Below are 12,127 nucleotides of genomic sequence, written 5' to 3'. Positions count from 1 at the left end.
GCAGGCCTCTAGGCCTCTGTCCAGCTTTTTTTATTCCATTAGAGCAGATCCTGACTACTCGGACCGCCATTAGTGTTGTGTGGAGCCCCGCTACCCGAATGCCACAGTAAAAGCAATGCTAGAAAGCAGCATTTTGAGGAGCCCAGAAATTACTGTAAAGAGGTAGTGGTTAAGAGATTTTCACCTTGCTCTGTACCTTTCAGAAATTCTAAGGTACTGCCAAGAAAGCTTATTTCTGACTGATTTGATTTTGATTGGTGGAAAGTGATTAAGAGAAATTTAGTTCGTTCAACAACTATTTGTTGGTCACTTGCTGTGGCAGGTGCTATTAAGGCTCTGGGAGGTAGGAATGAAAAAAGAAGGAATTCTTTCTCTTGGAGAGATTGTGTTATAGTGGGAGAACGATGATAGCCAGTTTTATATGCCACCAGGTGGCACATGTCTTGGGTAAGGAGAGTAAGACAAACTTGGGGGTGGGGGTTACTTAACTCCTCTTGCTCCAAGCTTGCTTTGTTCTCCATAGCATTGTCATCTGATGTTCTGTATTTCCTCATCTCCCTTCCCTCTCCAGACCCCAGGAGAATATAAACTCTGGGAGGGCAAGGATTAGTGAAGTAAAGGCATTTTGTATAGGATGGTCAGGATTGGCCTCACTGGCCTGGATGTGATGAGAGTATGTCTTGTAGATATCTTGATGAACAGAGTTCCAAGCAGAAGGGCCAGTGTGCCAAGGCAGAGTGGACAAAGAGAGGAGGATTAAACAGTAAGATCACACAGGAAATTGGGCCAGATTATTTAGGGCTTTGGAGGCCATCATAAGGACTCTGAGCCTGTAAGGAAGAAGGAAGTGTAAGCAGTTGGAGGGTTTGAGTGGTGGAGTGGCATCATTCTAGTTGCTCAGCTGGGAATAGACCAATGGAAGGCAAAGACAGAATTATGCAAACCAGGCAAGTGGCCATTAACAAAAGCTAGGAAAGAGATGATAGTGACTAGAGCCAAGGTGATAGCAATGGGGAACAATGTAAGGTGGCCAGATTCTGGGTTTGCATTATTTTGGAAGTGAGGCCAGTAGGTTTTGCAAATGGCTTGCATGCTGAGTGTGAGGAAAAGAAAACCGTTTAAGTGGAGCAGTACTGAAGGTGGAACTGATCTGTAGAAGCCCACAGGGTCAACAGGTTTGAGGGGAAGAAAGTTCAGTTGGTGATGTTATGATGCTGTTAGATAACCAAGTAGAGCTGTCAAGTAGGTCAAAGTCCAGTCTCGAAACATAAAGTTAGGACATAGGAGCACATGTATAGATTATACTTAAAAGTCTGGATATGAGAGGGGATCATTTAGGGAACAAGTGCAGAAGAATGGTTCTGAGGGATGAGCCTTAGGGATTTCAGTGTTTAATGTTTACTGATAGAGGGAAGGACCAGCAAAGCAGACTGAGAAAGACTGGCAAGTGAGGTAAAGGGGCAACCAGTGTCTATTCTCTGGAGGCCACCAGAGTAAAAAGTATAGTCGGAGGTTAGTGATCATCTGTATTATTGCTGACAGGTTAAGATGAGGACGAGAATTAAATGCTGGCATTAAACTTGGAGGTGACCTTGACAGTTCTAGGGAAGTTGTGGGAAGAGAACAGGAATCATAGCATATATGACAGCATCTTTTGCAGAAATTTCATATCCAGAAAAGTAGAGGTTGGGACTACACCAGGGATGTATTTAATAAGGATTTTTTTTTAAGGTGGAAGAAATTACAGTGTGTTGTATGCTAATAGAAACGATCTAGTTGAGAGGGGGAATGGATAACGTAGGAGAAACAAGGGCAAGGTGGAGCAAGCACTATTCTTTTTACTTGCCATAGCTGTGAGACCCTCTGCTAATTGAGCCCCAGCCCAAGAGCAAGTCTTTTTATCAGTGTATAAATACAACAGTTCTACAGGGAGCTTTACATATGTGCTTACAATGTATCTTAGATTCATCCCCTCTAGTTCTCCCTCATCTTCTCTCCACCTTCTTAGAACTGTTTCAACAGGTTTCATTCTTCAGTTTTCATATATGGGTACAAAATACATCCACCATTTTCACCCTCATTCACCCTCTCCTTATGCCCTCCCCCCTCCCAGTGGCACTCACCTCTGGAAAAAACCTGCTTTACCTTCCTGTCCTTCATTTTTTTAAAGTATATATTGATAGTCCAAGGGAGTATCACCTTGGCATTTCAGACCTGCATACATCATGCTTTAACCAGACTCACCCACCCCCATTAGTCACTCTTTATCACTGTGGTCCCCTATTCAACAGCTTATAAGGCATTACATTATATTACCTTCATATTATAGACTCACTGTTTCAGTACATTTCATTCTCTTAACCTTCTCTTTCCCTCTCTCACCTCCCATAGTCTCCTCAGGCAGACCTACTAATAAATCTTGTTCTCTTTTACATATATATAGAGACATATATGATCATATATGTACTTATGTGTACATTTAATTTATAGGTCTAGCTTCTACATGAGGGAAAATGTGATCTTTAACCTTTTGAGCCTGCCTGACTTCACTTAACATGATGCTCTCTAGATCCATTTTCCTGTGAACAGCATAATTTCATTCTTCTTTATGGCTGCATAATACTGCATTATGTATGTATACTCATTTTCTTAGTCCATTCATCAGTTGCAAGGCATCTGGGCTGTTGCCAAAGCTTGGCTCTTGTGAACAGGGCTGCAGTAAGCATGGGAGTGCACATGGCTCTATCATATCCTGGAGCAAGAGCAGTCTTCTTGACTAGCAAATTCGTATCTGAAATTGAAGATGTGGCTGAGGAAGCAGTTGGTAGTCACGCTTATTAGACGTGCATGTTGATTATTTATCATGGACGGGTTCGGTAGGGATGATTTCCTCTAGTTTTCTGAAATGTGCACTATGTTACACACTAATTTTCTAATTTTTTTCTAACTTTTCAGGCTGGAGTGAGACAGCTGTATGTACAGATCGACTTTGCGGCCATGTAGTGAATACAAAGAAGTCATTACTTTTTGGACCAAATTTTTCTGGTACTGTACAATCTGAAACATTGTACTCAGCTCTTTGAAACAGAGAACTCACTGCTACAACTCCCCAGCACCAAGTACACAGGTAGAGCCAGCCATGTGCTCTGCCAAGAGCTCCTGGCTGAGGGAGGGTCACGGCTAAGCCATCTCCTGCACCCTCAGTCTTGCTTTTTTCCCCTCTGAGCCATTCTGATTTCTGAGGTCTCTGGTTTTGTTCTAGGGTGTTGGTTTGTCCTTTCTTTTTTTTTGGTGGAGGAGGAGGTTCATGTGGAATGCCTCACCGTCTCCCCTCATCCCACCCAGCCAGTGAGATTGAGACTGTGGGCCTCCAGCCATCTGGAATGTCTTCAGTGAAGCTGCTGGAAACTCCTGCTTTAGTCCCACAAAACCAGTGTTATTAAAAAAAAAAAAAAAAAAGGAAATCTGTTTTATACGTAATGTCACAGTTGTTGGCATTCTTCAGTATAATCATATGTTTGTAAAGTTGTTTGTACCTTGCAAACTTATGAACCAAACCATATTGGGTTTTCAAAGTGCCTTTGTATCAGAACATGTACCTGCCAGCATAGAAATGTACCATCCAAGGTCATGGATGTTTTTCAGTGGACATTCTGTAATCTGTGCAAACTAAGACTCATGCTGCACGTGCACAGATCATCGTCCTGTGTGCTTCCAGCATAGGCTTCCATATGTGAAGTTTCTTTTTATTGTTTTAGCTCATCAAAAAAGGGGTTATTTTGATTTTTAAGAAAATAATACAGTAATCACATTAAATTACTGTGTGGACTGTGTTTTCAAAACTTTGCAAGTCCCATGCATTACAGAGAAAGTGGTTTTGACCTGGAACATCTTCTAAATCCTAACTTTCCATAGAAGCTCTGTGGTAGAATTTCTTTCAGCTCTCTTGGCATTTTTATGGGTGTTATTACTGACTGGAAAAGGCAATGCAGACTGAAGGCAGAAATGGCTGGGTCAGTGCTACTTTTACTCATCCTTTCTTCAAATGCAAGTGATAGTTTTTCTCCTCTGTAACCTTTGCGTAAGTGCAGTTGCTTTCATGAATGCTACAGCATTTGAGTGAGTCTGAACTACTGAAGGGATGGCGCAAATGGGTTAATATAGAGCTTTTTATAACACAGGTATCGTAGAAGTAAGTTGATTTTCCAGGTTCTTGTGTATTTGAAAAATAAAAATGCAATTTGAGATGACAAGTGCTCAAACACTCAAGTATTCTGTGCTTTACGAAGAGCTGTTGGACATTTTCCCGTTCTTTTTTTTTTTAAATCACAACATATATTCTTCCCTTTAACTGAAAATAAAAAGGGGGGAGGGGGTGGAATCCTTACCAGGTAAACATGGTTGTTGGGATTCTCAGGAGTATGGCTCAGTAATCAGCGCTTTTCAGTAAGGTGGTAGAAATTATAGACGCTGTGTGGGTTTTACAGTATCTTCCCCCTACTTCTGACCTAGAGTTTGTGAACTTACTTCGTGTTTTCTAAACTGCCATAGAGTGCCATGAACTGTCTATGGTCTCCTTTTTGCAAAAACAGTATTTTGAAACATGTCTGCTTATTGCCAGGCAGTTCTAAAGCTAAGAATTCCTGTAGTAAATCGTGTTTAATGGAAATAATTGAGTGTTTTAGGAGGGAAGTATAAAAGGAAATGTCCCAGTACTCACATTTGTTTTCGTTACAGTTGTAGCCAGTCATTTGGAAGTCTAACCATTACCACGTCCAGTGGAACTCTGGGATATTCTGTGGGCTTGGCATATTACCGAAAATGACAGGTCTGGATGAAGGCAGAGATTTTGGATGTGTGCCTTTATAAACTAATTATGTGTGACTACACTGATGGTTCACATATGGAGATAACTGCATGGGTTTACAAAATGTGCCAGTGTGTTTGAAGATCTAAATCTGCTTTTCACTGAGCCCTCCATTCTGAGTGGGTTTTGTTAAAATGTGTATCATTTTATTCAACTGTACACTCAGTGCACAAATCTATGAATGTTTTTCCCCATGATAAGGCATAGAGTATATGAAGTGTTTGAAGAGAAACTACTTTTGCACTTTTTAAAAGAGATCGCCAGCTCATAACATTTAGCAGGTTGGCATTATCATTTATGCTTTAATGTCATTGTATCTGTGTGCACAGCAGGAAAAAACAGTGGTAAAGCCGCTGTGTCTTTGACACAGAGCTATCACTAAAGTAGGTAATTTCACTGAAAAATGCTGCCTGGTTATGGTTACAAAGGAAACTTAGATGCCCTAACACTGAACTAACACAGAAACAGAACAATCTGTATATGAGTATAATTTTGCCAGTATTTTCAAAAACAAAGTTTTCTATGGGAGAACAAATTTGTATCACTCGGGAAGTTTACCTTTCCAGGTTTTTAAAATCTGTTGTATTACTCAGTGAAAAGCTTACCACACGCACAACTTCCTGGATTTGCTAACAGTTCCCCTGCACTGGTGAGGGGCGGTGCCTAGTTCATGTCCAAGCTAGGGTGCCTCACGCTGTCATCTGTACCCATCTCCTGCAGTGGAGGAGTAAAGTGGTAACGGGTGTCACTGGCATTGTGACTTCCCTTGGATCTGGACTGTTGCAGCATTCTTCAAAGCCTAAACATACACCCATAACAAAATACTGTGACTTTTGTGCACCTCGGTAAAGCAAATCATGAACTCAAATTGGAGTTGATCAGAATCTTGTTTTTACCTGCTGTGGACTCAGCAGTGTTTAAATGTTAATCTGGTAACACCCTGGTGTGTGATGATGGGGTTTATAAATAACAGCATTACACTAACATAGAATTTCACATCTAGTGGAGACTGCATTCTAGTTCTACCTCTCATTTCATAGAGGAGAAAACTGAAGCCCAGAAAAGCTGACATTTCCTCAGTTACAGGGATAATCAGTGGCAAAGCTGAGACCAAAATTCACATCTTCTGACTCCAAGTCAAGATTCTTTTTACTGTGTTGTGCTGCCTCTCCAGTGTAATATTTGCCTTTCTATAAATGTGATTAAATATTATTTGTTTGTAAGTAAAGGTCACATGACCTCCATTTTGGTACATTAAGGCACTTTATAAATGGAATTCTGCCTTGTTTTTCATATCTAATTATGAAATTTAGATTATATTTCCACAGTATTCTTTGTGGAAGACACTATAATGAATGTTTCTTTACTTTTTTTATTATGAATCCAGTTCCTGACTTTTAAAAAGCAATGATACTTGCACAGTGCACACTTACTTGTGAGAATACTTTGGTAACGGGCCAAGGCTCAGTCCAGTGTAAGCATTGCTAAGTTTCCTTATTTTATGTTCTGTACACTGGTACTTTTTAGAAACCCAGGACAGTTCATTCACAGGTCATATCATTTCAGCCTTGCCACTTCGCTGTTTCAGTCACTGGAGAGCTTTTTCATTTTACAAACTCTCAGAGCTGTGCAAAATTAGACATTGGATGTTGTATAGAGTAAATATTTTAATTCAGTAGAGTGAAGTTCTGAAATCTTTTTGGAATTCCAAATGCTAAACCACGATTCCTGATTCTTCATAAAGGCATTTCCTTGACAGTTTTTTTTTTTTCTTACAAAAGTCACCATTTTTCAAGCAAATTATTTTCAAATTTATGAGAATCTTGGGAAAAAATGCAGTGACTTCTTCTCTAAAGAATATTCATTTAAGGTTTTATTTAGTGGAACATTGTTTCAAGACATGATCCCCTTAGGATTAAGACAGACTCAAAGAAAGAGAAGAATGTTTGCAGAAGAGAAGCAGAGAAGGACAGTTCTGCTTAGAGGCCAGATTGAGGCACAGGCCTTTCATGAGGTCATCTTCGGTTTGTTTAAGCATTTCCTAACTGCACATTGTACAGAGTGAGGGGAATAACTTACCACTGAGTGTTCATGTGCCAGGCACTTATGGGCCTTTCTTACGCTACCACATTCACCCCTCACATTTCTATAAAGAATCTTGCATGATTTTATAACTGACAACATTTTCAAAGATATTTTCTGGTTCTCATAACAACGTGAATGAGGAATTCTTAACCCTTGTTAGATCAGGAAACTGTCAAGGGAATTTAAATGACTTGCTCTTCTTTGCCTGGGGAAGAGCCAATGGTATAGCACTGACTCAAAGGCCAGTACTTTGCTGACATCACTCTGTTTTAAGAATGTCATTCCACATTGTTTTCACGATCCAAGAATTGTATCAGATCTAAACAGGCTCTCCAGAAAATCAGTGAAAAATTACCATGACAAAATTTTTATGGGCGAACAGTTATCAACTATTCAAACTGGCTCTTTCTGTGCACTCTTATGTTTATTTTCTACCTTTGCCATTATCTAAAACTGCAGACCAAGATGAGTAACCAGAACTCAAGCACTTTTAAGGCCATTAAGAAATAGAAAGTCCTGCTTTTACTTAGAGTAAGCTCAAGTGATTCAAATGATATAGCACCCTCTCTGTCAACAGGAGGAACTGAACTCCACCCTACAGAATTGCCTTCCAAGAAGAACAAATAATTTTGTATTGCAGGAGAAAAAGAAGTAGGATTTGATTTAAAACATTACATTTTATACGTATCTTCACAAAATGAAGAAAAAAAATCTTAATTCATAAATGTCTATTCCTTTCACCACAGCTTTGAAAACTTAGTATTTGTAATTTTGGTCATGTTGGAAAACTTGTTTTAAAAAAAAGTCTTCCTGTGTCTTGTATATCCTTTTGTCCCCAGACTTAGATGGATTTACACTTCATGCTCACGAAATGCTTGGTTAAATAACGAGTAACTATTGTAGATAGTAGTAGATACAATAATAAGGGTTAATGGCAGATAAACCTGTAATTTACTTATTACAGAAAACATCTCAGCATTTCTTTGGCATTTTTGCACAAATAAGTGACTTAATATTCCCTTTGTCCATTATTTTTTCAAGTAGCCCTGTGAGCTATCACTCTTTGTAATATGGAAACAGTGAAGGTATACAGTTTTATTTTCCAGTTTGGATATTGCTGAAAAGGAATTTGGCAGGGCTAGGACTGTGCAACCTGGGTCACTTGAATTTCTGGATTGTGTGTAGCCAAACTAGGAACTGCACTGTCTCCTTTGATTTTATGGAAAGTTGCCATATTCGTATTAATTTAAAGACCTATGTTTGCCTTCTGTTTTATTCCCAGAGATGTCATCATCCAAAACTCTTTCAGAGGTATTTCTTGAAGGTGCTTCTATAAAAACAACACTACATATATTCATTAAGTGGTTTAAATGTTCCTAGAATACTTTTTTGCCTTTTTGGTCTTACTCTCCAAATACTAAATTTTAGTAGGCCATCCCTTTGTTTCTTCATTTTTTTTCCTTTTCATTGTTGCAGTCACTTTATGGAAGGTGAAAAAAAGCTTTATTTTATATTTTAGTATCTTGAGTTTCATTTGTGTGTCACATGATGTGTGCATCGCCCTCAATGAAAATTCTGGAACTAAATGTTAACAGCCTGTCAAGTACTTCCATTGCTTTCCCAAATAGCAAACGCAGTGGAATTTTATTCCTACCTGTGCCATTATCCCCAGACTTCTCTCAGTTTCACAGAATGGGTGTTACAGACTGAACACACTGTGAATGAAAAGTTGCCAAACCTCTTACTAGTACACTTAACCTCCCTGCCTTCAATGGTTTTAAGCATATTGGCCAAGTTTGGATTTGGGTTCGATTCCTTTGGTATGGAAACATTTCTGTAAATGTGCGAGGCTAGGTAGGAATGTCACACTCCACACTTTGTGATGTGGCTGGAAAGTGCTTAAGTTATGATTTGCCCAAGTGCAATACAACAAGTGCATAATGTATATTTCACTTTTCTACTTGCACACATTCACGTATATATTTTGTTTAATCTCAGATGTATTTTAAAAGAATCATGAACTGTACCAAAATTCTTTTCAATAAAATTTCTGTTTAAATCTTATACCTGAGTCGTGTCTTACCAGCTTGATGAACTGCAAAAACACTTTTGCAGTGGAACACATTAGGAGAGAAGATATCTAAAAAGGTTGGGTGTCCATCTTACATTGCATGGAGCATTGCTGAGGTTTTCTCTCATCTCTTTCCTCATAAACACATTAACTGCAGATATTTCCATTAACACCAAATTGTTCTTTTATGTCAATCTCTGTAGATGGCCTTATCTTATGAAATTAACACCAAAGCGTCTGACAAGAACCTCTTTTGTCCTTCCAAGGTCTTCCTTCTAATTGGAAGCAATTCTTTTTTTTTTTTTGCAGCACTGGGGATTGACCTCAGGGCTTTACACTTGTTAGGTAGGCATTCTACCACTTCAAGCCACACCTCCAGCCTGCAATTCCTTTTTAAAATAACTTCATCACAAAAATCCCAGGCCCTACTCATCCCACCTTCTCAAAGGTATTATCAGATCAGCCTCTTTACCATCAAGCTTGCTACACTAAGGACTTTATCATTTGTGGCACATGTGCTTCTTCCTGTTCATGTCCAACCATCTGAACATGACCAGCCAGTGGTGCTCTGGCTTCACTTCTCATTATCTAAAGGCCATCGGTGGTACGCCAGAACTACTAGCATCACAAACTCAAAGAGGAAAAAATGTCATCTTTTCTATCCACATCTCAACTACCAGTTTATGTTAGAATTCCTACAGAATTCTTAGAAATCTAAATATTGCCTTTGCTGCCTTGATTTCCTAAATCCCCTTTCACAAGTCCTTCCTTCCCTTCCTTCCTTCTTCTGAAATCTCTAACTCATCTTTCCCATTCCTACTGCCTGTTCCAGGAGCTACTGATGACTGCAAGCAGCACCACTTTGGACCTGTCTGGCTTCCCAACTGTTCCATGCCCAGCTTTGAGGTACATCCATCTCACCCCTCACCAACACAGAAAAACAATTCTAACCTTGGCAGAGTCTAACTTTTTCCTGGGCATTTTGAATCAGCTGCTCTACCCTGGCTTCCTGGGTACTTTGTGGGGACCGTGCTGCATACTGCACTTTGACTTGCTAGGTCTCAACACCTACCAGGGGCTCCCTGCTTTTCCTGTGTTCTCTGGAGTTAGTCTGCCTAACCGAAGGCTATGGTGGTCTATGGATACCTTTAGAGGAGCCTGCTGTATACACAGACTTAGGCAAGCTGTTTACTACAGTACATCACGAATCTTTCTTTAAAAGAAGTTTGCTTCCTTCCCCCAGAAGCTTTGCTGTGTCACACTGGCAGACTAAATAAGCTTTCCAATTTGTATTTCAGTCCTCTGCTTAGGATCTTGAGTGGCTCCCTAATGCTTATCAAGTCCTCCAAGCTCTTAATACTTTCTTTCCCTCCTTATTTAATCACAGTACCTGGAGTACAGCAAGGAACAAACTTTCATTAGCCTTAGGTCAGAGAAAACAAACACAGGGAGAAGCAAACGTGTTCAAGAGATGTAAACAGAAAGACAGCATTTTACTACTTTCCCTTCTATACAAGGGAGAAACAGGAAAACAGTACTTTAATAAGATTCTAGTTCATTCAAACTGTCAGCTCTTCCAGTCCTCCTTCAAGTTATGAAATCTGAAGCTCAGTGCATGTTAGCAACATTCAAATGTACAATTTCAGTTTCATCTGCTGAATTCCTAAGACCTGTTTTAAGGTCTTCATTGTTTATGAACCCTAAAAATCACCCTCCAATCATCAATGCTTAGATGTGATTCTACTTTGTACACCAAAAAACCTAACTAAATAATCCAATTTCCCAAGTTCCATGCTGAGCGAAACAAACCTGAAATAGAGCCAGAGACCTACAGTCTTTGGAAACTGAACAGCCCACAGAAGGCAGATTGGTAATTGCATTCTGCATTTAACAAGACTAACTTCTCCACAGAATTTAAACAACACTCAGAATCTCTTATGTAATACTCAAAATGTCCCAAGTTACAACCCAAACTTGGCTGCCAAGGTACTGCAAAAATTTCAACTTGCAATAAAAATCAATAGACACCAAGGCTGAGATAACATCAGTGTTGGAATTGGCTTAAAGTAACTATTACAAAAATAATCAAGCAATCATAAATAATTGTGCAATGAATATTGACATAAAAAAGCAGAAAACTAAGTGGAAATTTTAGAATAACCAAAATTTTAAAAAGAGGAACCAAGAGTCAATAAACTTGAAGATAGGTCAAGAAGAATTATCCATTCTGAGTAGCAGAGAAAAGTTTAAAAACGAAACACCTCAGGCCTGTGGGACAGCAGAAACTGTCGACTGTCTCTCTTACTAGCGTTTGAACAGTCTTGATGAAGTTTGCGGTGCTAAGAACACACTTGAAGAAAGAATGCCTATAAACTACCCAAGTTTGGTTACATAAACCTACAGATTTAAGAAGCCAAGCAAACCCCAAAATATCCATATCACGTCAAACATTTACAATCAAAATCTTGTAAGCTCTTTTGTATACGTCAACAAGGTCGTCTGAACATTTAAATGGCAAGGCAAAGGAACCAGAACTAAAACAATTTTGATACAGTAAGTTAAAGGAATCGCACTATTTTTAAAGATTTGCTACAAAGCTAAAGTAATCAAGACAATGTGGTGCTGTAGAAGGGGAGCCGTGTGGATTAACAGCAGCAAGAAGATTGTGGAGATAGACCAACACGGTTCAATGGAGAAAGAAAAGCCTTATCAAGTTGTACTGAGGCAACTGAACATCTACAACAGGAGCAAAACAGAAAAAACCTACACTTCATGCAAAAAATGCAAAATGTAAAACTATAAAACTTCTAGATGAACACATAGAAGAAAAATCTATGTATTCTTAAATTTGGTGATGGATCTTTAGATATGGTAAAAAAAACATGATCCACATAAGAAAATAAAAGGATAAAGCAAATTTTTTCAGAATTAAAAACTTTCACTCTCACCAAAAGTATAATTAAGGGCCATAGGAGAAAACATTTGCAAATAACATCTGACAAAGAATTTGTATCCAGAAAATGTTCAAAAAGAACACTCAAAACTTATCCCCAAGAAGATAATCCAATTTAAGAGGGCAAAAGACATAGACTGTACCAATGACA

General features: G+C 39.0%; 1 protein-coding gene across 3 annotated transcripts in view; it reads left to right on the top strand.

Moving 5' to 3' along the window:
- Slc30a7 (solute carrier family 30 member 7) overlaps window positions 1-9,016 on the top strand; it is a 68,339-nt gene extending 59,323 nt beyond the window's left edge. For all 3 annotated transcript variants that reach the window (XR_002213518.2, XM_020182037.2, XM_020182035.2), the window contains one exon: window positions 2,956-9,016. Coding sequence is in view for 2 of the 3 variants with exons in the window: in XM_020182037.2 (XP_020037626.1) it covers window positions 2,956-3,003 (48 nt within the window). In the remaining variant the exon portion in view is untranslated. The remainder of the gene's footprint in view (window positions 1-2,955) is intronic.
- The last annotated feature ends 3,111 nt before the right edge of the window (window positions 9,017-12,127 follow it).

Source organism: Castor canadensis, chromosome 12 (genome assembly GCF_047511655.1).
Source record: "Castor canadensis chromosome 12, mCasCan1.hap1v2, whole genome shotgun sequence".
Taxonomy (NCBI): domain Eukaryota; kingdom Metazoa; phylum Chordata; class Mammalia; order Rodentia; family Castoridae; genus Castor; species Castor canadensis.
Note: the sequence above shows the minus strand (reverse complement) of the source record. Positions and strands in the feature narration are given on the sequence as shown.